The sequence below is a fragment of the Poeciliopsis prolifica genome, unplaced genomic scaffold, assembly GCF_027474105.1.
Source record: "Poeciliopsis prolifica strain line A6 unplaced genomic scaffold, Auburn_PproV2 SCAFFOLD033, whole genome shotgun sequence".
In the NCBI taxonomy this organism is placed as follows: Eukaryota; Metazoa; Chordata; class Actinopteri; order Cyprinodontiformes; family Poeciliidae; genus Poeciliopsis; species Poeciliopsis prolifica.
Window position 1 is genome coordinate 5,823,770 of NW_026562408.1, and position 25,911 is coordinate 5,849,680.

The following is a 25,911-nucleotide window of genomic DNA, read 5'->3' on the forward strand; positions in this document are numbered from 1 at the left end:
AAAGTCGTCATGGTTACATGGAGGATTTGGTGTCGACATAAGCTCAGCTCGGATCTGTGCTTAAAGGGCAGTATCTACTGGGGCTTTTTATTTTGGGAAAGGGGGTGGAGGTCAACAAAGCAGAGGCAGGAGGATCAGACGGCCCCGTGCAAAATCCTCCTGAGAATGTGCATTCGGGCTCCTCTCAGTCCTCACAAAAAAAAAAAAAAGTCTTCCTAACAGGACATTGTAACCATGGAGACCCATTGCTTACCAGACCCACCTTCTTCTGGACCATCTCACTTTATAAGTAGTCCCTGTTGTAAAAACCTGATCCTCCACAGTGGATGTTTTGGTTTTCCAAAACTTCTGAGAACCAATACATACAAATTTATCAGATAGAAAAAGCATAAACAAGTCTTTTGTCTGCTGTCTTAAAAGTGAGGCAAACAAACAGCACAGTATAGATCATTCATGTCCTTTTGTGTGTGTAGGGCTGGGGGTTTAGTGTGACTTCTGTCTGCTATGACTTTGGGAGCGGCTGTGGCGTGCTCCTCTTCCTCTTACTTCTTGGCTGACTGCCGGTATGTTGCCGTGGCGCTCCCACCTGAGGAACCGCTGCTCCCATAGCCATTTGCTGCTGCTGCATTTGGTGCTGCAAGAATTGCAACTGTTCAATAAAAAAGTAAACAAACAAATCAGAAAAGTCTCACTGTTTTTAAGCTGAATAATCACAAAAAGTGAGAGGTTCTTAATCTACATGTTATCTCTGGCATTGGTTAACACTTTAACTGCCCCTGACGCGAAGCAGCCTCCCTCACTTGAAATCGAATTGTCTCTAATATGCTTTGTGCCACGTTAGCGAGGGTTAGTGAAGCTGACTTAAAGGCCAGTTTGCACAACATACAAGAGGAGTGTGCGGAGAAATACAGAAGAGAGGTTAATGGTTTTCAGAAGGGAGGGAGAGGAAGTGTTGGGGAGTGAGGCAGGATGCAGTCAAGCAGCACCAGTTGTGTCTGGAGACGCACATTATTGGCTGTGATCTCAGTGAAGACAAACATGCAGCCCAGCAACCGAGAGTGAAGAAAACCCTTCCATCATGCCTGCAGCCTATCAGCCTATGATCACAGGGACCTTTTAACAGTTTTGCGCCAGCACAGATGTACTGAACATCTGACTGCTAAATGCTGTTTTAGACCATGCCTGCCTTCTGGTCTGACACGCTGTTAGTTGCTGCCATTGGAAGAGCCATAAGCTTTGACATATGTGGGTTGTTGGGAGAAACCCAAACATACAGCACAGCAGAAAGATCTTAAACATATTAAGTTGAGAATGCTTTGGATGAAAATTACCAGAAAAGAACACACCCCAAAAAATCTAATGCTTAATGTTTTGTGCGTCTTTTGGACTACAATACAATATGTAAGTTGTTCTGTTAACATTTAGGTGTTATCAAATTCTAAATGTACTTAGTGCTTTGAAAAGGTATTCTGTTTTAGGTTAACCTTTGCTCATTTTTTTTCCCAGCCGAACTTTGATGTAAAGTGCACGATATTTACAGCAGAATTTCATGACCTGTTTGGTTTTGATAGTCCTGGCACTCTGCAGTACTATAAAATCCATCTGGATGTTTGCAAATGCATTTTTTATGGATTGTGAAATGATTCCAGGTTTATTTTTTCTTTGCTTAGATCAGCAAAGAGGGTATGAACTCGCTCCTCACTTGAGGATGGAGTAGGGCTGACTTAGTCATTACTTGGTAAAGTGGGAAATATTGTTGTTTTCTTCCTGTGGCGTTCCAACAAGCATCGCTTATGTGCACCCCACCGAGTAACTAGCTGTTGTAGTGCAGTATAGAACATGTAGTATATTTGGTGTAGGTACAATACAGGAAGGCTGTTAATACATTTATGATATAATCTTTTACCCCATGTTATATTGTATTGTATTGTATTGTGGGCCACATCAGGCGTAGGCATTAAATGTAAAGTGGAAGGAAAACGACCTTGATTTTTAACATTTTTCACCAATAGAAATCTGAAAAGTCTGGCAACCACACTCTCCCGTCGATTCAACACTTTGTCAAACCACCTTTTGTTGCAGTTTCAGTCCCATGGTTTAGGTGTACTACCAGCTTTGCACATTCAGAAATTTTTAATTTTTACTCACTGTTTTGTAAAACGGATAAAGTCCAGTGAGATTATGAGGGTAGCATCTTTTCAACAGCTAATTTTAAATCTTGCAGCAGACTCTCAGTTTGATTAAGGTCTGTACTGCATTTCACTGCAGCTCTGTTTTTATGTTCAGACAGTGTTATTTCAGCTTAGTTAATATTTTTTACCACCAATTTACATATATAAATGTACAATCAGGTAAAGCTAATCATACAGACTGAATTAAATTCAGTCTCTTAAATTCCAATTCAGAAGAGAAGTAAATGGTTTTTATGTCACAATTCAGTCACAACCGTACAAAAAAGAGAAATCTATAAGGAATCAGTGCTGATTGTATTGAGTCACTGATTTTAACATTATCTGGTATTAAGCTCCACTCTATCCAGGTCTCAAACCTTTTTCATTTTCAAACAGATGTTCCTGCGTTTAGTTTCATTTTCCAATGAACTCTGGCTTTAATAAAGGAAAGACATTGTAATTTTTGTCTCATTTGGCCAAAATACCTTCTTTCACATATGAATTGTATTCACTACATAGCTTGAGGCAAACATCAGACATATTTTGGCTTCTTTCAACAATGTTTTTCTTGCAGCTCTTCCAAACACCAGATTTGTGGATGGGTCCTGTCAACATACTGTCTCATGTGAACTCTAGATCAAAACAGTGCTGTTGGCTGCTTGTATTTTTAACACTGTCCTTTCCTGGCCTCACAGTCAGGTGGATCGTCAACTTGTGGTAAGGTTGGAGTTATTTCATACACATTTTATTTTAAGATGATGGATTGAACAGTTCTTGGTTTTCATAAGGCTTTTGTTTGCTAATGCTTTCCAATTTATGGGTTCTTTAAAATCCAGCTGGATTTGAGTAGACCATTTACAACACAAGTAACTCCTCAAACTATAGGTTGAACTGAATTTTATAAAGAGGTGTCAGAAAATAAATGCCAGAGTTTTCAGATTTTTATTTGCGCCTAAATTCGAAAAATAAAAAGACAAACATCTGTTTGTGATTACGCATAAGTTTGTGTTGGGCTTTTGTGGTTTTAATGTGACAAAATGTCAAGAAATTCTAAGGAGTAGGAATACTTTTTCAATGCACTCTATGCAAAACAATTGAAAAAAAAAAAAGAAAAAATTGCCTGAATTCGAAACACTAAAAAAATCATGTGTTCCCTCATTTCCTCAAAGTTTACAGAACAGCAAAACAAACAGCAGCCTGGTGAATGAAGCCAGGCACAGTTGACTGCTTGCTCCCGTCTCTGTGTTCGCTTCCTACAAACCTCTCTGAGTGTATATGAATGTTAATGTTGCTGTATTACTTGAATCTGTGGCTGGTGCTGCTGCTGAAGCCTTGGAGAAGGCAGCGGGGGCCCAGACCCGTCCAGCCCACAGCCCAACTGGGACAGCACTAAGGGGAGGGAGAGGGGGAGGAGGAAGGGGGAAAATGGGGATCCCCAAGTAGGAAATGGGTGATGATGAGAGGGAGAAGGTCAGAAAGACATGGGGGTGAAGTGTGAGGAGAGAATAGGCACAAAAAGGAAAACATTGGTGAGGATGAAGAGGGGGGAGAGTGTAGTTTCAGTTAAAGTACAACACAAACAGATGAAACGAGAGGGCAAAAATGTGGAACATTGGAGGGAATCCATTGGCACATAAAAAAATTACCATGTGCATGGATTATGGGCAAATAGCATGAATTGAATGGGAAGTTAAGGCGTGAAGGAACAGAGTGATTTGAGAGGAAAGAAGGCAATATAGAACGGGGGAAAGGGTGGAGGCAAAAAAAAAAAAAAATAATAATAACAGGGGGAATGAAAAAAAGAGAGAATGTAGCAGAGAAGAGGGGGAAGTTGAGTCTCTCCTGCCAGTTTTACACGTTCCTCTAAGAGAAGAACAATAACTAACTTCAACAAAATGATCAAGGTTATTTACATATTATGAACAGTAAATGCAATCATAAAAACAAGACATCATGTCTGATTCATAGTCGTGAGTGTGATGGTGTCATCTGTGTGGAATCAGGTTAATGTAGAGATTGAGAGTAGAAGAAGTGTGGGATGCTGTGTTGGTGAGTCGGTGTGGCTCATACCTGCTGTCTGTGGAGACATGAAGCTTCCAACCCCGAGATTGATGACAGCCGTCTGCTGGTTTCCTAAACTCTGATCGGATCCTTGGTCGGTCTGAAATGACAAAAAGTAAAATTACATGCAGCTTACAACAGAGACAAACCTGTACAATCACAAACACGTGTATTTTACAGAAAGAGAGCAAACGTAGAGAAGATATGCAAGTGGAAATAATAATACAGTGCCTTACAAAAGTATTTACAAAACTTTTTCCTTCAACATATTTCCTGATATTTTATCTGACTGACACAATATAAAGCCTAACTGTGAAGTGAAAGAAAAAGACTTAAAAAATGTCGATATAATGTCCCCAATCTGAAACATGGTGGTGGCAGCATCATGCTGTGGAGCATGCCTTATTTAAGCATGAAAAGGTAAGCAAAGTGGATTGTGAAATGGAAAGAAAATGAGAATGTTTTTTTTCTTTTTTTAAAAAATAATCTGAAAAGTCTGGTGTGTATTTGTATTCCAGGCTCCCACAACAATATCTCATAGAAGAATTTTTTCTTGCAACTACAGCTACACTTTTTGCGTGTGTTAAGTTTTATCATGTAAAGCACTTTAAGCGCCTTGTTGCTGAAATGTGTGTTTCAAACAGTCTAGAGAAAACCATTCTTGCCCATTATTCCCCAATCTGAAAATCTGAAATATTGAGGAGACAGAATGGATGGATTCAGCTCCATCCATTCTGAGCTCAGTTTGAATGGATGGAGACTTGAAATAGATTCGTAGTTATATTTTTTTGACTGGGTCATTCTGTGACAAAAATATAATTTCTGCAAACATTTTTTTTTTGGTAATTTTTTTCCAAGAACTTTGTTGGCTCTAGTGGCCCGCATTTTTTGAAAGTAAGCTGACAGAGTAAGGTACGGAGAGAGAGGGGAAGACATATAGCAAATGTCGCCCGGGGCGGGAGTTGAACCATCGCGGACTAAGGTTCAACTTAGTGGAGAAGCTGCTCCAACACTTACTGCAGCACAACATGATCATCCAGCTCCCTTCAGCTGCTCACATGGCATTACCCAGCATGCACCAGTGAACCAGTGCGCTCTCAAGGAAGCAGCTGACGAAAAGACTTAAGGCCTCGACATATGTGGAGGCCTTAGTCCTCCACATATGTCGAATAAATAGGACATATGTAGGTTGTGCTAACCCCCTACGCCACTGTTGCACACCCTTCTGCAAACATTTAATTGTTGCTCTGACTGCTTGTTTAGGTTTGTTTCTTTTGCAAAACAGCTTCTGAAAAGTTTCTGTCCTGTATTCCCAAGTATTCAGCTTCATCCATCTCCCGTCAGTCCAGATCAACAAAAGCATCCCTAGCTCATCATGATGCCACCACCATGATGAAATTTGTTTGGAAATTGTTTTCAAATGTTGCTATTGTCGTAGAAGTCACAGGTTCTAGCCAATGTAGACTTTACTGCTGGCAGTACGTGTTCCAATAGCAGTGTCTCACCATCTCCCCCTGCTGTTGAGGACTGGACGTAGCTGACTGACTCTGCTGTGGGGAGAACTGGGACAGCTGCTGCTGCTGCAGAGAGTTAAGGATGTAAGGACCAGGAGGGATCTGGAGATAACATGGACACACCGACACGCACACACAAAAAAGTAGGGGAGTAAAACACAAGGAGATGAGGACGAATGAAGGATGGGAGGACAGACCAGGCAGAGGGAGGGAAATCGTGTACATGTGATGGAAAGGGGAGGAAGAAGGACATGGGAGAGTTAAAAAGGAGCCCAACATAGACTGTTCCTACAAAGAAATAGTCAGAACTAAACTATTCCCCCTGCAAAGACTAAGCACTTCCAGTCAGACAATAGCAATATTTTCCAATCGAGTATAAAATGTCACTTTAGTAAGAAGAATGGTACATTCTGCTTTGCATATGTAATGAGATGGAAGGGAATAAAAGAAAGTTAAATCTGTGCAACTGGTTCACACATCACATGACAAGGAAGGTAAGGGTGAGGAAAAATCCATCAACATGCTCTTTACCATGAGTGAGAGAGAGGCATACCTGCAACAGGTTCAGCGGTCTCAGTCCAGCACTGTTGTTCAGACCAAAAGGACTCCCTGTAACAAACCAGAACCACACAACAGCATAAACAACTAATACGCTTTTTACTTTCTTAACACAAACTTATCTGTTGACTATTATTTTTAGATCCTTGTGACATCTTTATATTGATTGTTACATATATGTTACATTACATAAGATAAGGCAGGATTATTTTACAATGTTATTCATTTTGAGTATACATTACCATTAAAAAATTTCTTATTTACAGTAAGTTCTTTACGTTGCTACATTTTGGGACGCAATGTAAAAAGATTGAACAGAAAGGATCAGAATGTTTAATGCAGTAACTGATTAATGATACTATTGTAGAATTGAAAGCTCCCATCTATATATAAAAAAAGATTTTACCGATGCATCCCTGAATACAATTATTTTGAAACAATATTTTTAGCCATTTTTTTTTTCATTAAAGAATTGCAGGAAAATCTTTGGTTGTGTGCTTGAACTGTTGTTCATTTCATTGGCATGAAACTGCTGAAGCAACAAATTGTTCAGTCTGACTTCACTAGTGACATGAGGTACTATGACATCCACTGGTGAAACATCGGTATTACAGCTTTTCAAGCAGATATTTAAAAAGAAAAAAGAATCATTTTAAGTTTAGAAATAAAATTGAAAAAAACGGTTTTGTCTAATTTTTGAATGTTTAATATTAGGAACCTCTCCTAATATGTGTCTACAATAAGTCAGAGCACTAGCGCCAGCGAGTGCTTACCAGTCTGGGCACCGGACTGCATGGTGGACATCAACCCTGCAGGTGGCAGGATTCCACTCAGATTAAGACCTGGACCCAGCATTGGGTTGGAGCCACTCATTAAAGTCTGGGGACTGCTACAAAGGCAATGCCAAATCAATACTAGAACACACAGTGACTAGCATATGACAAGGCATCTGATGCTACTTATTTCTTACCAGACAGAGCTGACCACGTTTATGAAGTTGAGCCCTGGGTTTGCCATAACTTGTGAAGAGGTGGATCCTGTGGTGATCGACGTCCCCATGGTGGGAAGAGGGATGGACATGACAGGTAGAGGCTGGCTAAGAGCCAGTTGTTGCTGGGCGAAAGGTGTGAGCAGGGGAGCTTGTGACTGGCTCTGAACCATGGCAGGATCCGAGGGGGTAGGGGTCACTGAGAGGGGCGTGGAGAGCGCATCAGAAGGGTGAGGGGTTGAGCATGGTGTGTTGGTGGGTGTGGGAGTAGAAGGCTTAGGGGTTCCCGATCCTGAAGAGGAGAAAAAATATGTCCAGAAAGAATATGAGGCTTAGAAAGAAGTCTTTTTCTGACCATTTAGTGACAAGATGATATGTATTAAAAAATTCCAACATTTCCCAAAGGTCTCAAGCTTGTTCCCATATTTTTCCAAATTTCTTGAGATTTGGTCTCTTGCTGGGGTAATCCATCAGAATTCATCATAAAAATTCACATCTGTTAAACTTGGAAGCTGGGAGACGAGCTGGCGCAGCACGCTCCAGCACAGCGCATGCTGAGTCCAAGAGTTAGTCAGAGTTGGCCGTACTCACTCTGCGTGGAGCCCATCGGAGAGAGGGAGGCAGGTGACAGCAGGCCCACCTGGCCCAGCTCTATGGAGTGCTTCCTGTTCAAAGTCTGGCTTTTGGCTGGAGGTGGCGGCGTAGGACACTTTAGTAAACCACTCGTGGTTTGCGAACTATACAGATTACCTGGAAAGAAGATCAACACTCTTTACATAAATGTTCAGAAAGTTTTGTTTAACCCTTTATAAAGCTTAAGTTAGATGCTAACAATCCCAGATGGGGCTTTGATGCTTAGGATTAGAAAACATCTCTAAAACAAATGTAGAGCAAACCCCCACTGACATGTTTGTGCACTGGAACCTGAGAAAACTAAGACATCATATGCTGTTCATTGTTTTTGTGACTCTCTTTTTCCACTGGTGACACACTTGTACTTGTTAAAATGAAGAGTAACTTGAAAAGCAATAGTAAAATAATTAAACTTAGGAAGCATTTAACCTGTTTTATTTATTCAAATGAAGGAAGGACGGAGAGAAATAAAAAAGAATGAGAGAGAGAGAGACCTTTAACTCATATCTATTCATCACAATTCCACAAAATACAATTACTCACATGAAAGAAAAGAATATATCAAATATTAAAACCAACTCACACCTAAATCGATCTGTGTAAAAAATTGCACACAAAGAAAGACATTCTAAAAATACAAATTGAGTACGTCATCATCTCCCAGTGAATATAAAACATTTCTAATATCCCAAAAGTCTGTAAACATACAGACTTATTGCTCCACTGTTAGCCTTGATGCAACAAACCCCTTAAAACTTACCACAACATTAAACCACAGTCCAATTCTGTCCAAACATTTTATTCTTTCTTGATTTCCAAATTGCCAATTTTACCATTCTGAAAAGGAAATTAAGTGAAACAAGAATCTTACTTTTACTAGCTGTTACGGTCACTGACCTCTAGGGGCTCTCTTCATGAGAGAGTCCTCTCTCTCTGTGTTTCAGATGCACAGGTGAAATGTGTTGGAGCTCATCAGCCACTACATAAAGAGCTTCATACAACCAATGTTGGATCTTCTTGTTTGGGCCTTGACCTGATCTGACACTTTGACTGGTGACTGAGTGATTTTGGCTGTGAGCCTTTGAAGTGTGTTAACCAAAACCTGTTGTTTTGTTTTTTTTCTTTTTCACAGTGGAAGCTGGTAGGGGTTCTCTGCCATTTGTGTTCAACCATTTTTCTCCTGTTTTGATGGCTAGCCAGGGAGTTCAGGTTTTGTATTTTCTTTTCTTCTATTTACCATTAGAAAGTTCTTTTTAATTTCTTAGCTAGACAAAGGGGGGTGTTTTGTTTGTTATTTTGGCCTTGGAGACCCTGAAGATAAATACTTCCCTGTGTTCTGTTCTTTGTTTTAGTTGACTTACCTGCACTGTAAATAAATTATCCACATTTTGCTACAGACAACTGTTGTTTTTTTTTTGTGTTACAACCAGCGCCAGATTTTACCCTTATTGGTCTTGGGGGGGGGGGGTTGTAACATAAGTGGGGGCTCGTCCGGGATCATTTTGTTTGTGTATGGCGCAATTTAGTTTGAAGGAGTTTTTAGATACTCCAACTGTACAACAGTTTGATGTCTGTAGAAAGGATGATTTGTATGAAATTGCTTCGTATTTTGGTCTCCATGTCCCTAAGTCTTTGCTCAAACGTGAACTGAAGTCTCTTGTCTTTAGTGTCTTGGTTGAAAAAGGTGTGCTCTCAGGAGAAATGGAGAAGGAGGACACCACCTGTTCTGAATCTGCTGATAGGCCTGAGGAGGTAGAGAAGACACCACCTGTTATCAAGCCGGATGGAAAAAAACCACCAGCCTCTCTCCCACGGTTTGAGCCCTTCTCTATTGAATCAAGTCCGACTGTTGAGTCACGTCGAAGGTACGTCTAGTTCGTCTAGAACTTGAAGCTAAAGAACGAGAACGGAAAGATGAATTTGAATTCCAGCTTAACTGCTGGAGAATTGAAGCTGAAACTGCCATTAAGTTGCGTCAGCTGGAGCTACAGTCTCATAAGCCAGCCACTGTTCACACTACAGGTTCTGGTGACAATGAAGACATCATTATGTCACCAGATAAACCTCCCTCTTCTCTAGCGTCGTCTACATTTGACCTCAGCAAAAATATTTCCCTGGTCCCACCATTCCGGGAGACGGAGGTGGAGGCATATTTTAATGCGTTTGAACGTGTTGCTGTTGCCCTTCACTGGCCCACAGATGTCTGGTCTCTTTTGTTGCAGTGTAAACTGGCTGGTAAGGCACAGGAAGTATGTGCAGCACTCACAATTGAAGACAGTCTTGTGTATGACAAAGTTAAAGCTGCCATACTCAGGGCATATGAGTTGGTGCCTGAGGCCTACAGTCAACGATTCAGAGCCTTAAGAAAATCCTCTACACAAACATTTGTTGAATTTGCAAGGGAAAAAGGAATGTTATTTGACAGATGGTGCCAGGCAACTAAAGCTGCTGATTTTACCTCACTACGTGAGCTGGTATTGTTGGAGGAGTTCAAAAACTGCCTTCCAGACCGCACAGTTTTATACCTAAATGAGCAAAAAGCCTCCACCCTACAAGAGGCAGCTGTCCTGGCTGAGGAGTTTGCCCTTACTCACAAAAATGTTTTTGTGTGTAAATCTGACCAACCATCTCGTGACAAGACATGGAAAGATGTGCCACCATCTCCAATTAAGAACCCTCCAATTTCCAAATCAGAAAGACAATGTTTTATTGCCACAAGATGGGGCATATTGTTTCTGACTGTTTGGCCCTGAAACGTAAACAGGCACCCCAACCACCAAAACCTAAGGGGGTTGGCCTAGTCAAGACGCTCAGATCTTCCCCACAACTTTCAAACCTGAGTGAACCTGATGACTGTTTTAAGCCCTTCATTTTTGATGGTTGTCTCATTAACAGGTCGTCCTGAGGATGAGAAACCAGTGAGAATACTGAGGGACACGGGTGGTTCCCAGTCATTCATCCTGTCTGGTTTTCTGCCATTCAATGCTGATACTTCCTGTAATGCAAGTACAGTGGTACAAGGAATTGGAATGGTTATGTACCGGCACCTTTACATCATGTTCACCTAAAGTCCAGGTTGGCCTCTGGATTCTTTAAAGTTGCGGTGAGAAACTCATTCCCTGTTCAGGGGGTTGAATTTATAATGGAGAATGATCTTGCTGGAGACAAGGTTCTTCCTGTACCTGAGGTGGTGGATAAACCCAGTTGCATGATGGGTGAAGATGAGTTGTTGGAAGCCCATCCTGATGTGTTTGCTGTCAGTGCTCTTACCAGGTCTCAAGCCCGTAAGCTGAAGGAAGTGAACTTGGAAGACTCTGTTCTAAGCTCTGCTTTGATGGAGGACAAGCTGCCAGCAGATGACCTTGTAGAACCAGCATCCCTCAAGGAGGACTTCACCAAAAGTCTGAGGTTTTTATCCCGCAATCAATGTCGCGTGAGAGTTTGAGCCAAGCTCAGAAAAGTGATGAAACTCTCATTAAATGCTTTGAAAGTGTGAGTGATTCAGTAAATAATAAGGCCCATAAATTTTATGTTGAGAATGAATTACTCATGAGGAAATGGATCAAGGCCTGCCTTGCAACAGAAAGGTGTTGGAGAGGATTGGGGAGTAGTATATCAAATTGTTATTCCTCAAGGTTATCGTGAACAAATACTGCAGATGGCACATGACCACTCATGGTCAGGTCATTTGGGAATCACTAAAACCCATGATCGTATTCTGCAGCATTTTTTCTGGCCAGGCCTGAAAAAGGATGTTGCCAGGTTCTGTAGGACATGTAAAGTTTGCCAAATAGTGGGTAAACCTAATCAGAGGGTACCACCTGTTCCTCTTAAACCCATTCCTGCAGTTGGTGAGCCTTTTGAGCGTGTCCTAGTGGACTGTGTAGGTCCTCTGCCCAGAACAAAAGCTGGTAATCAATTTCTCCTGACTGTCATGTGTGTTGCCACTCGTTTCCCTGAAGCCATTCCACTGCGGAAGATTACAGCGCCCACCATAACGAAAGCTCTTCTGAAGTTTTTTGCAACTTTTGGTCTGCCTAGAATTATACAAACTGATCAAGGTAGCAATTTTCAATCCAAAATCTTCAAGCAGACACTACAGTCTTTTGGCATTAAACATGTTCCCTCAAGTCCGTACCATCCCCAGTCACAAGGTGCTCTAGAAAGGTGGCATCAAACTATCAAGGCCATGATGAGAAAATATTGCCATGAAACAGACAAAAGCTGGGATGAAGGCCTTCCTTTTCTGCTGTTTGCAGCCCGAGAAGCTAAACAGGAGTCTCTTGGTTTTTGCCCTGCTGAACTTGTATTTGGGCATGGTGTAAGGGGACCACTGAAGGTTCTGAAGGAGCAACTCCTGTCAGCTGAGACGCAGCCACAATCTAACGTCCTTGAGTTTGTCACACAGTGTCGGGAGTGTCTATACCATGCTTGTTCGATAGCAAGAGAGTCTTTATCAGCTGCCCAAGGGAAATGAAACATCTATATGACAAAAAGACTGTAAAGCGGTCATTTGAGCCAGGTGATAAAGTGCTCATGTTGGTGCCCACACCTGGCCCATCACTTTCAGCCCAATTTGCAGGCCCATATGTGGTAAAAAGCAAAGTCAATGACACTGACTACATTGTCCATACTCCTGATAGGAGGCGCAAAATGCGTCTGTGTCATATAAATATGTTGAAGTTGTTTCACTCCAGAGAAGAAGACAAGGACACTGGTCGTGAGGACTCTCCGCAACCTGCATCAATCTCTCTGGTGTCTGGACATACTCCCCATGATGGTTTGAAGAAGAATGATGAGGGCCAATGTGGTAGGCTTTCGAACTCTGTCATTTTGGATTCCTTGGATGCATATTTGTCCTATCTTCCCAGGGTGAGAAGGAGGATGTGGAAGAACTGATCAAGCTGCACCCTATGCTTTTTGGCGATGTGCCCTCTAGGACCTCAGTAGGAGCATGATATTGATGTGGGTAATACCCCACCCATTAAACAACATGCGTACCGTTGTCCCCCAGTCAAGAGGGAAATGATGAAGAAAGGTTCAGTACTTACTGGAAAATGGGTTGGCTGTACAGAGTCATAGCTCCTGGAGCTCCATGTCTTCTGACACCAAAGTCAGATGGTTCTCAACGTTTCTGTACAGACTTTCGAAGAGTAAATGCAGTTACAGTCCCAGATTCACATCCATTGCTCGTATGGAAGACTGCATAGACAGTATTGGTGCAGCCATCTATATAACAAAATTAGATCTGCTGAAAGGGTACTGGCAAGTTCCTCTGACTGCCAGAGCTTCTGACATTTCAGCTTTCGTCACACCAGACCATTTTTTGCAATATACTGTGATGGCATTTGGAATGCGAAATGCACCAGCTACCTTTCAGCGACTGATGAACGTTGTATTGGGAGACATTAAGAACTGTAATGTCTACTTGGACGACATTGTAATCTATTCATCAACCTGGACTGATCACATTAACACTCTGAAAACTGTGTTTGCTCGTCTAGCTCAAGCCTCCCTCACCTTAAATCTGGCAAAGTGTGAGTTTGCCAAAGCGGTGGTGACGTACCTTGGAAAGGAAGTGGGCCATGGCCAGGTACGTCCGGTGAATGCAAAGGTGGAGGCTATCCTAAACTACCCAGTGCCCACCACAAGACGTGAGCTACGCCGTTTCTTAGGATTGGTTGGCTATTATAGGTGTTTCTGCAGGAACTTCTCAGTGGTGGTGGCTCCTCTGACAAATTTGTGTAGTCCAAAGATGCCATTCAAATGGACTACTGCATGTCAACATGCATTTGACTGTGCAAAGTCCTTTCTATGCAGTGCTCCTGTATTGGCAGCTCCAGATTTCAGCAAGACCTTCAAGCTGGAGGTAGATGCAAGTGCCACTGGGGCTGGGGCAGTGTTGCTCCAAGACGGGACAGATGACATCAGTCACCCAGTTTCCTACTACTCAGCTAAGTTCAAGCCTCATCAATTAAACTATTCCACAATTGAGAAGGAAACATTAGCCATGCTATTGGCTTTGCAGCATTTTGAAGTTTATGTGGGTTCAACAAGTCCTGTGACAGTCTATACGGACCATAATCCACTGGTTTTCCTGAACCGCATGTATAACCACAACCAGCGGTTAATGCGTTGGGCTTTATTGGCCCAAGAATACAACCTAGACATTAGGCATAAGAAGGGGGTGGACAATGTGATAGCTGATGTACTATCCAGGATATAATGTTGTTTATCTCACTGTGGTATTGTCAGTTGAAGAAATGTTTTATGTAGGATTTTATGGGGGAGGGTGTTACGGTCACTGACCTCTAGGGGCTCTCTTCATGAGAGAGTCCTCTCTCTCTGTGTTTCAGATGCACAGGTGAAATGTGTTGGAGCTCATCAGCCACTACATAAAGAGCTTCATACAACCAATGTTGGATCCCTTCTTGTTTGGGCCTTGACCTGATCTGACACTTTGACTGGTGACTGAGTGATTTTGGCTGTGAGCCTTTGAAGTGTGTTAACCAAAACCTGTTGTTTTGTTTTTTTTCTTTTTCACAGTGGAAGCTGGTAGGGGTTCTCTGCCATTTGTGTTCAACCATTTTTCTCCTGTTTTGATGGCTAGCCAGGGAGTTCAGGTTGTATTTTCTTTTCTTCTATTTACCATTAGAAAGTTCTTTTTAATTTCTTAGCTAGACAAAGGGGGGTTTTGTTTGTTATTTTGGCCTTGGAGACCCTGAAGATAAATACTTCCCTGTGTTCTGTTCTTTGTTTTAGTTGACTTACCTGCACTGTAAATAAATTATCCACATTTTGCTACAGACAACTGTTTGTTTTTTTGTGTTACAACCAGCGCCAGATTTTACCCTTATTGGTCTTGGGGGGGGGGGGGGGGGGAGGTTGTAACACTAGCGGTGTATTTAAGACCACAAACAAAAACTGTTGTAGAAAATTGTTCATTCTGAACTTCCAAATAGTCTTGCAAAATCCTAAACAAGCCTTTTAACATTCAACAAGACAAAAAAACTTCTAGTTTTGCTTGATGTCTGCAAAAAGAACATTCCTCCCGAGCAATTGGGTCGAAGTGAGCTCTGCATTGGTTTGTAGATATTGACCAAATATAATCTTCCACTGGAGGTCACCAACCCACTTTTCAACAGGCAACTTATACAAGCTCCTCCATCTGCCTTTAGGGGTAAGATACGATCCAAAAATATGAGTCCACCTCAACTCTGACACCAGCCAGAGAGTGCAACTTTGTCAGAGCTGCTCCCAACACAGGCATTTTCAGAGAAAGAAACAATCTACTCTCAACATACAAACAATCATATAATGGAGTGACTAAAAGTAGTGGAAATATGTACTCATATTCATTGTTCCATTGGTCAACTAGAGCACTGTTTTCATCTAATACTCTAAGTTGCAAAGGTACCGACTGCCGGACTACTTCCATAATCCTCTTCAGAATTCTGACAGACTTGATGTAAGTATTGCATTCCCTTTTCATTGAAACTCTTGCCAGGTGACCAAGTTTCACAAACCCAGCTTGAACAAACTTAGTCCTTATTGTGGATGACGACATCAGTCTTGTGTAACAAAGTCATTGTAGAACAATGGTTCCTCCAAAATCCACGTCGGGTCTAGGATCAGAATCCCAGAAAACTTTTAAGGTTCTCCAAGCATCAATTAATGAGCAATACAAATGTGCTAACAAGCTCAGATCGAGCTTTGATGTTTCTGACATAAAAAGATGTTTGTCCAGTCCAAGACGTGTAGCTTTCTGGAGAGGCAGCAGAGCCAAAGGCAACCAAAAGTATCCACATCCACCAAACAGCTTTTGAGAAATTTGCAGTCTGAAAGGAGAAGTCTCAAATGTAATTTCAATAGAGACTTTGCAGCATGACGTCACGTGTGGAAGATCCCGCCCTCCAGCTCTGTGTGGAAGGCAAACAATTGCTTGCCAATGATGACTATTGTTGTGTTTTCTATCAAATGGTCAACATAACATGTACATTTTTAAATCTATGCATGAAATATACAAGAAAAAGGGATGCAGTACTTTGCTACTAATTGTCAACAAGGTCAGAGAAAGTTTTAATTAAAATAAAATAGCGAGGGAAAGGGAAGCAGGTCAGTTAAGCTAGCTTGACTTTGACAACTTTAACATGTTGATGTGCTGTGGAACTCCTTGTGTTTCGGTTCAGTTAAAGAAAAAAAAAAGAAAACACGACCCACAGACGAACTCTGACAGATCATCAGTAGAGAAAAAGTTTAAATTAGCAAATCAACTAAGCTACCACTGCTGTGTTCAGACAATCACTTATTAAAAATCATAAAATAGTTATCAAGCCTGAAAACATAATACTGCAACAAGATGAATGTTCTGTTCTTTGTGTGGGAAATGTTTTTGTGTTTTTTGGTGTGAATCCTGATACATCAGTGGCGTTGTCAGTCAGTTGCTATGGCAAAGGGACTGTGTGTCATGTAGATGACACAGAGTGAGAAAAAAGAAAACAAGTTGTTTTGAATTGTTCCTCAACAGTTTTTCTGCCTTATTTACCCTTACTGTGGCACACTAAATTAATAATACATCTAGTTGCCCAACATTTTCACATTCAAAATATTTCAAAAAAATCACATAATATCCCTTCCTTGTGTTTACCTTGGAAAGAGACATCTAATGACTGGGTTGGTAAATCCAAGCATGTAAACACCTGTCTATGTGGAGATTGAACGTATTTAAGCTCGGAATCCCTATAGCCCAAACTATTCTTTTGAATCAAGTATGCTCCTGCGCTAGCGCTTTGTGAGATACAAAGGGTGGAACTCTGTTCAGTGAAATCCAGGTGGATGGAACACCTAAAAGGGAATTTTTAATAAACTCATTATTTACTGTGATTCCGCTTTCAGCAAGTTGAGAACCAACTTGGGCTGCAGGACAAAAACAACAACCCCTATGATCATAAGAGAGTTGTAGGCAATATTTCCATGTTCCACTCTCACTTTATGACTCAATAACAGGGACGGTGTCCTTCAGGACGCCATCCCTGCAGAAAAACTGCAACCAGTAACCAAAAAGCACTACTGTTGAAACCAAACTGCAAAGACAAATACCAATCCATACATAAAAACAAACAGAAATTAGTGAAAGAAAAACAATGGTATCTCTTATTCCACTCACCACATGCCCAAACACCAAACCCCAGCATGCAATGCGAAAGACAGACAGAAAGAAAGGAAGAAACCGAAAATATAGGGTGGATAATGACAGATGTGTGGAGAAATAGATTGTTGGAAAAGTTACTAGATTACTAACAAATGTAAAATACATGTGTCAATGAAAGGCTGGATAAACAGAAGAATGATGGACAGATGGATGAATAATGTATGTATAGGTGATGGAAAAGCAGATAGATGAATGGACTAATAAAATCTAGCAAATGAGACTGGGAAAAACACAAAATGCAAATATTTCTCAATTTTTTGCTTACTTAATCCAGACCTCGAAAATACGTAAAATCAATTTCCAGAATTTTCCAAAGTTGGTAGGAACCATGTGGGACGTACCTGAGGAGCTGCTGCCCGATCCTGAAGGCAGTTTTATGGGAGGGGGTCGATGCTTCACCCCTTTTCCTAACACAGACGTCTGTACAAGAGGAGAAATACCATCATCCTGTAGGTGACATTGTGGCAAATCATAAAGGTCTAACCAAGACATCACATAATCTAAAACCAATTCAATTGGTCTTAATGAAGCAGTAGCTACAAACCCTCAAAGAAAGGAAGGGTCTTACCTCATCTTTGCTGGGGGACAGAGACCCCTGTCCCACGTTGCCTGAGTTATGGGACATCCTGACCTCACACTTCACATCTTTCTCATAGACTCCTTTGTACTGGGTAAGAAACCTGTGAAACAGATAAAAAAATGTACAGAATTATTTAAAAGTGCACTAAAAAAACTGTATGACAGGATTAGGGAACAATCGACAAAGATAAGACTGACCTTTCTGCATCAATCTTTGACCCTATGAGGAAACTGAAATCCAACAATGAAAGTAAATGAATTAAATCCAAATATGTCAGGAAAAATTTATTTAATGATGTATCCTTACGTCGGGTGTATAAGCTTTAAATCTGGGCTGTCCTCCTCTGCTTTTGTTTCTTTAGCAGAGTAGATCTTCCCGTAAACCAGCGGGTCCCCCATCGACTGGAAGATGGACACCTTAGTTCTCTGAGCTTGGCCGCCCACTTCACATTCAAATGTGTAGTCATCTATAACTTCCTGTTTAGACATGACCCCCAATGTCATTTCATCCACAAAAGTGCAGACTTTCATCTTTTTTGACACATTGTCTAGTGTGAATATGATAACTTCTCTTTGAAAAGCCACATTTTAATTATTTACACATTATCTGACCTGTAAATGTGTTTCATGATTTCATTATCTTACACTCCTGGTTGATTATAAAAAAATTTTTAAAAAAAACATGCTAAGTGGTCTCCATATTTTAGGCCATAATCTCTTAAAAAATATCCAATCTTATTCCAGTGACCTTTCAACATAAGGAAGTGGAACATTTAAATATCTTCAATGTGTAAATACAAAATTACAAATATAATTGCTATTTATAAAGCAATAAAAAAACAACATAAAAAGGAAAGAAATAATATAGGAATAAATGGACAGATGTCTAGCTGGAACAATGCATAGAAGATATTTTTTCAGCATCCATGAAAACCTAGTAAACACTTGAAAACTATTCCATACATTTCCAGACTTTGTAGGAACTTCGTATCTAAGAAGAAACAATGCAGCCCATAGAAAACAACACTCAGGTTTGTCTAAGGACATAAGTAGAAGCAGGAGTGAAATTTAAAACAGTTCCAAACTGTTCCTGTTTTTATTATTTCCTTTATGCACACTAAATTAAAGATACTGTGTGGTCATGATGCACAATATAGCTGGTCAAAATAATTAACTTGGTTTTTAATAGGGCCATAAACATTTTTAACAAGCACTTGTAGCTTTTTCTTCTGACAGCACACAGGCAGCATTGCTTTTCATCCTCAGGGACTGTTAAATGCAAGAGCCAAACTTACTTCAGCAGGCCAGATCACAGTGGTTTGAGTGTCTCCCAACTGCAAAGATTTCTCAACCACGGCATACTTCTCCACCTACAGAAGAGCCACAGCAAAAGATTAGCATGGCTGGGCCTGCATTTGAACAAATCATCCTTCAGTTTTAAAGTAGCGTTTTAATGATCCCATGTTACTTACATCGATCTCCTTCGGTACTGTTAGCTGGCAGTTGTTCTGCTTCCACATGTCGACACACTGTGAATGTTGAATGTGATTCAGATGACAATAAACAGAGATGTTAACTCTGGGTTAGGCTTGGCTTGGTATGAGATTCTTGGATATGTATACCATGATCTAATATTAAAGTATTCCAAGATTTAATGTTATATTTAAAAACACAAAAGCAGCAATTATTTCTGCTGCTCCGAGATGCCATAATAATGTTGGCTATAACATATTTTTAGTGGTGCTTTAATTTTGGCTCACAAATTTGAGTAAAAATATAGATTAAACAAGCCCTAAATTTAGTACAAGTAGCACTGCAGTATCTCCAATAAACAGGTGTGGAAATGCCCTCAGGAACAAATAACACAGAGAACTATTAAACTCACACCAGCAACAGATGCAGGAAGAAACAAGCATTAAACGACTAACAAATAGATTTCTCAGATGCATTCTTTGGTTTGCAGGTTTATGAAGGGTGATTCATAACTCAGCTGGATAAGGAACCCAGACACATTTTATAACTGTGAGAAATATTGGACGATCAACAAGCATGTTTAGTCTGTTTGGTATGAATTCCTTTTCATGGTTGTCAAACCTAAAGATCATCCAATTATTTATCAATTTTTATACCCACTTAATCAATTACAGTGTCACAATGAGGCTGTAAGAAGAGCTGCACAGAGAAATTAGCTAGTAAACATATTTTCTGCATGAATGGTTCCATCAGTGGACCAGTTGGTTGAAACTTAAAAATCCAGTCTTTGCCTTAAATATAAACCAAGTTACTTTATGTGTACAGCAACAAATTTCAAAGTTAGCCATGTTCAAACCACTGAGATGACAGAATCTATTTGAAAGAGAAACTGCAGTTTTCTGGCTGATCACTGATCTTTATAAGCCTGAGCTGCCCATTTTTGGCCACCTTTTTGTCTGAAAAGTTGATTTATATAGCAACAGTGGGGTGACTATTGTTAAACAAGCACATACGGCTGTGGACGGATGTGTCAATTGGCCCTTTCTTACGACAGAACAAACAGGAGCAGTGGCTAATTTTCATATCTTTGCAGAGGTAGATTAGATCAGTGGATAAGAGATGCATTACTAATGACAGATTTTTCAAAATTAAGAAAATCAGAGTGAATTTATCGGCGGCACCCTTTTTGAGACAGTTTTGTGCTTCATTCAGGCAGCAAGAGAGAGCAAGAGTTTCAGCAGATAACAGTAAGGCTGATTTGAGTACAGCTAACTTGCTATATTTTATCCTTTGAACCTTCCCATCACCATTTGTCATGAAACATATTGGAAAAGTCAATGGCCTTTTGGAAATGTGAGTTAAGATAAGGAAAACTGTTATTTACAGCAACAGTAAGTGTTAAGAGAAAAAAAAACCTGCAACAAAATAAATAGCTTCTGATCATTTTGCCAGTAAATGCAAACTGCACCAATGCATGGACATCATGTGTGCTCAATAAATATAATTTCCAAATTCTTAGAGCCTCTGCTTTTCAGCTGCAGGAGAAAACTGATGTATTTGGATAAAATGATTGGGAATAATCCTCAACTTACATTTCCAACCTTTGAGATTTTTAAGTCTATGACAGGAGCAGGTTTCCTTTCCTTCCTCTTCTGAAGGTAGTCGTAGAGTCGTAGCTGTGGTGGCACGGGCAGATGAGACAGTTCCTGCTGCCTGTTCAGAGCAGCCCGGGAGTGCCTCTTAAAACATCTACAAAACAGATTAAAAAAATGTTAAAATTATTTTCCTGTTTTCTTTTCACAATTCCATGACTTCACTTTTAATAACCACTGTTTAAGATTTTCCCCTTGTATGACTAAAACCAAGCTAAGCTCCTGCCAACTCTGTCGGGTGTACCGTTTCATCGAACGAGTGTTCATTTTCTGTTTGTTGTAGAGCAGACGGTTGGCTGTGCAAGTAACAGAAATGGAAGGGTCCAGGCACAGAGGTTCAGCTGTGGCCAAAATCAACTGACTCTCCAGCTGCAATTTATCATCCTACAGAAGGGAAGAAACGAGAGAAAAGGCCAACAAATGAGTTGGCTTCAAAAATGACTCAGAAACATGAGAAGTGGATAGAATGACAACATACATATATACTACATGTGCTTCATTCAAATAAAAGTAGCAGAACAGAAAGCTTCCTAACCAGTATTAGAATTTAAAAAGATAATTTTTTGCACGTAGAAACAAATGGAACGGATGAGAAAGTTCCTCAGTTTTGAAAGAAATCTTGAAGCAATTTCAACTATTTTCAGAAAAAAGGTAGACATTTGCATTTACAATAAAATCAAAGCAAGACATACATACTTTGTGATCTTATTAACTTCTACCAAGTACAAGTGACATTGCAGAGTAAAAAAAATCATTACCATCTTAGCAAACATAACAGCTTTTACATTATCATTCATTTTAAAACTGAATAAAAAGGAGTAATAATTAGAAATACATCTATGCAAAAGCATAAAACAACAATAGACAGACACAAAAACCCAAAGAGACAATATCAATGTCAGTAATCTTAATGCCATTAAAGATACTAGAACAGTGGCATAGGCTCTGATTAAAAGCAGTGACTTAAAAACTATTTATATATGTTTATATAAATGTATTAAAGCTTTGGGTAAAGAATTGCTGACCAACGTTAATGCAAGGTGGAGCATAGGCAGCTTTCAGTAGTAGGTGTTTTCTGGTACTGAAAGAAAATGTGTTTTTAAGAAAAACATTCAGAATTTTCAAAACAAAACAAAATCCTACTTCAGATTTGGTTTGAATGAATGATTGTGCAAATTTGGAAAAAAATGAAGAATGCAGCCGTGAGGCTACAATTTAACCTGAGAATACAAGAGTCTGAGATGCATGATAGTGATAACAGGAGACCAACATTCATAACTCTATCACCTAGCATGGTCATTTACCTGTGTCCACTTGTGGTGGTCACTGGTCATGGCATGTACGTCACAGATTAGAGTCTGCAGGGCAAACAGAGTTGTTTTAGTTTCTGGATAACAGTCAGAAAATGTCCCAGCTATAACTTAGCATCATATTATGTCAGTCAGTAAATTACCTGCATGGTTGGCCGCAGAAGAATGTGCCTGCTCTGATAGGTGGGGATCTTTGTATTACCAGCTTGCCTGTAGTCTCTCACCTCGACTATTACACAGCCACAGTGGAAGATGTTCACCTGAGACACAACCCACAAATCAGCAGTTAAAATTTAAGAGAATACCTAAACTAATTATGTCAGAGATTTAGAAAATACTGTACATCTCTGTTTTTTCCACCTCCTGTATATGGTTTCAATCTGAAGCTGTTACTGCTCACACACCTGTGATTTCTCCAACAGATCCACCAGAATGGGAGGCAACTCCTCCGCATCCAGGTACTCCAGAAGCTCTCTTTCTTCATATGGGAGACGGATGGTTTCAGAGTCTAGACAGCAGAACAAAACGATCTGGTTAGAAACACTGTATTATAAACATGTAGAGGTAAAAAAACAAACAAAAAAAACTCTACATAACTAGTTTTACCGGATCCATTTTTGCCCCTGAGCATTAGCGAATAGCCTTCATTCCCAGGGTACAGGTTGACCACCAGACACGATACAGACTCCTGAGACACCAGCTTTTCTAGTAGATTCACATTTCTTCTCAGATTCTGAAAAAAGAGTTGGGAAAAGACCTACTCAGGGAATGTTGGAACTATTTTCCAGAATACTGTACAACATATGGTCAGCATATGGCTTTATTTTACAAAATTAGGTGGATGTTTTCAAGCAGCTCTAAACTTGTGGCATATGTGTAATCTGTCTTTTGGAATAGCATAATATGTGCATTTTAAAAAGCTGCAAAAATATATAGCCTGAAATATTTTAATGTGAAGGAAAAATTCTAGCAGTCTGAATAAAAAACAGCATCATCACACTCAGCTTGGCATAAGTAAATAATGATTACATGGCTGTAGTTATTTCTGAAAAATGCTTCCTATGGGAAGATTCCTCAATAATTTTATGTATTTTTAAAAACAGTTAGGTGACACAATCAGAAGAATATTTTCATTCTTTTTATGGATCTTTCTTTGCCTGCTTAAGTTAAATAACAGTAGCTGCTAACACTGAGGCAATTTAAACATTGATATTTACTTCCACACATTTAGACAAAGCAACTCAACCTTTTGCCATTTTTTTGTCTACAAAGCCTAATATTTGAAACATCCTTGTGCGTAATTTTATTTAATGCAAATTACATTTTATCCCATGTAATTGATATGCCTCAATTTAATATGCCTTAAATCTTATCACAAAATTTTATGCTATATATTACGATGACAAAACCATTAGTGATTAGTATTAAACGACCATTTGTAAAGTGCTGAATCCAAGCATATCAAAGTAAAGCCAAGTGGAAGGAAAACATACACAAGCAACAGGAACAGGGACAGCATTGAGAAAACTGAAACTGTCAAGAACAGAACACCCAATCATGAGGCTCAGATTTCTTTCATGTTTAAAAAAAAAAAAATCATTCTGTTCAATATTAAAAATTTCTGAGCTAATGTTAACGATTTCGCTAATGTTAATGTCAGAGATTTCATTACTTGATTGATCACCTAATAAATCAATCAATTACTTAATTGATTACCTAATCAATCAAGTAATATAAGTTTCACTTTTTAATTATATTACTAAAATAAATGTATTCGAATAGATCTAATAGACATTCTAGCTTATTTATTTATTCAACATTTAATTTATGAGTGAAGCAGACAAACACAAACCTTTAACTCTGGTTCTTTTTCACATTCTTCAATATAGAGCTCATGGAGCTTCTGATACAAACTCTTCCTGCCGCCGGATGAGATTCTTCTTTTGGCTGGTCGCTGTCGAGCACTTTCCACAATGTACTACAACACACAAGTAATAAACCAAATTACAAAGCATCAGGAAAGATTTGCAGAATTGATGCTAACATAAAACTTTTTAAAAATACATTATTCCACTAATGTAAAACAGGCATAAAACAGGTAAAATGAAATAATTACCTCGGCTCGATCCAATGCATATTCCAGAACTTGTTGCTTTGAGGTGGATAATTAAAAAAAAAAAAAAACAGATCAGTTGGATGTATAAACAGCCTGAGATCAGAGCATATGAGAGGTTTCTCCCTGAAATGCTACAATCTGATTAACTGCTATAGTAAAAATAAAGCAAATATGTGGGTGAAATGAAACTTTATAAATTGCATTTACCATTGTGGTCCACTGCCAGCTGCAAGGCGAGTGACAGTTTATGATGCTGTCCTTTCTGCCCCACACTGTCACCTTCCCAGAGTGACCATTCACACCCTGCAGAGCAGAACAGGAGACACATTGCAATGGTTAAAACAAACTCCGATGAAAAGTGATGATAAACATCTATGCACCGAGAATGCCCATCTGGTCGTTCACACAGTCTTTATGCTAAAATAGTGTTGCTGGCAATCAATCAATCAGATGCAACATATTAAAACACCAACGGTTACTGACGAGCGAACTGTAAACTAAGTTGTTCCATCTTTTATTTTTGCTTAAAATCCTACAATAAAGTAAATACACGCCAAAAATAGCCGGGAATGAATAAAATGTATGTGACAAATGGAACTCCAGTGACAGTGAATGGAGTCCAGAGAGAGTGCCTGAACAGCAACAAGCTCGGTGATGCCTGACCGTTGAGGCTAGCATGGCTAACGCTAGCACAAGCTTGAAGTTGAAAGCTACACTACACCGTTTGGGACACAACAAAGCCGAGACAGGTCGGTGTCAGCGATCAGAACGCACTTGCCTTTGACGTTGCATAGCGGTCGAGAAAAGCCCCCAGTGCAATGAAACAAAATGAAATGGAAATATCAGTGTCTTCAGTGAAAAAAAGTCGGAGCAGCAGCCATTTTCTTCCAGTGTGACAACAACAGCTAAACTTCCGGTCTGAGCAGCGGTGGGAGGAGCCTCAGCCAGCACCTATACCTCACAACTGATCAACACCTGATCGATAATTCATTGAATTTTTCTTTTTACATGTCGATCCAGGTTTACAAAATGCATTTCAAATATGTTAGTGACAAACCAATTGATCATATTATTAAGTGAAAGTAACAAAATAATACAAAATGGGTAGGCCTATATGAAGTTTCTCATTGTTCAATGTAATGAACAATAAATTATCCTCTCATAATTGAAGTACAGTGGAACCTCAGCATAATTTCTTAAATGATATTATCCACTTGAATTTCCCGTCCGTCCGTCCGTCCGTCTATTTATAATTATAAATATATATCTATATATATCTATATCTATATCCTGAATCTATATAACCCCCAAACTGGAGCAGTGGCTACAACAGATCCCAGGAACAACATCAGACATCTCAGTCCAGAAATGTGCAGTCCTTGGCACAGCCAAGATACTGCGCAGAACCCTCAAGCTCCCAGGCCTCTGGTAGAGGACCCGAGCTCAGAGGATAAGAACCACCCGCGGTGGGTGAGAAGGGAATTTTTATATAATTACTCATTGTATTTACTTTAAATTCAGATTGAATTTAGAGTACCCATCACCATGCATTTCCCCAATCTCAATACATTATGGGTCTGGTCTTTGACTGTGCCCTGGTTCTTATCTTCAGTTATTACTGAATTATTCTTTGATCAAAATCATT

General features: G+C 39.8%; 1 protein-coding gene across 3 annotated transcripts; it reads right to left on the reverse strand.

Annotated features, from left to right (window-relative positions):
• Positions 1-100: 100 nt before the first annotated feature.
• Positions 101-25,164, reverse strand: supt20 (SPT20 homolog, SAGA complex component). Of its 3 annotated transcripts, none has more exons than XM_055051352.1 (24): positions 25,045-25,164; positions 24,474-24,569; positions 24,267-24,302; positions 24,003-24,128; positions 22,757-22,883; positions 22,555-22,658; positions 22,294-22,410; positions 22,145-22,198; positions 21,085-21,224; positions 20,781-20,937; positions 19,188-19,244; positions 19,011-19,085; positions 18,023-18,192; positions 17,914-17,946; positions 17,705-17,816; positions 17,478-17,583; positions 7,884-8,042; positions 7,275-7,584; positions 7,078-7,193; positions 6,300-6,355; positions 5,738-5,848; positions 4,242-4,332; positions 3,472-3,560; positions 101-649 (listed from the first exon to the last, which is right to left on the reverse strand). In XM_055051352.1, exons 2-24 carry the CDS (start codon positions 24,474-24,476, stop codon positions 503-505), a joined length of 2,496 nt encoding a protein of 831 aa, XP_054907327.1. In that variant the 5' UTR covers positions 24,477-24,569; positions 25,045-25,164; the 3' UTR covers positions 101-502. The 3 variants fall into 3 exon arrangements, with proteins under 3 accessions (XP_054907327.1, XP_054907326.1, XP_054907328.1); XM_055051351.1 differs by having other exon boundaries at positions 22,748-22,883; XM_055051353.1 differs by lacking the exon at positions 3,472-3,560.
• Positions 25,165-25,911: the final 747 nt, after the last annotated feature.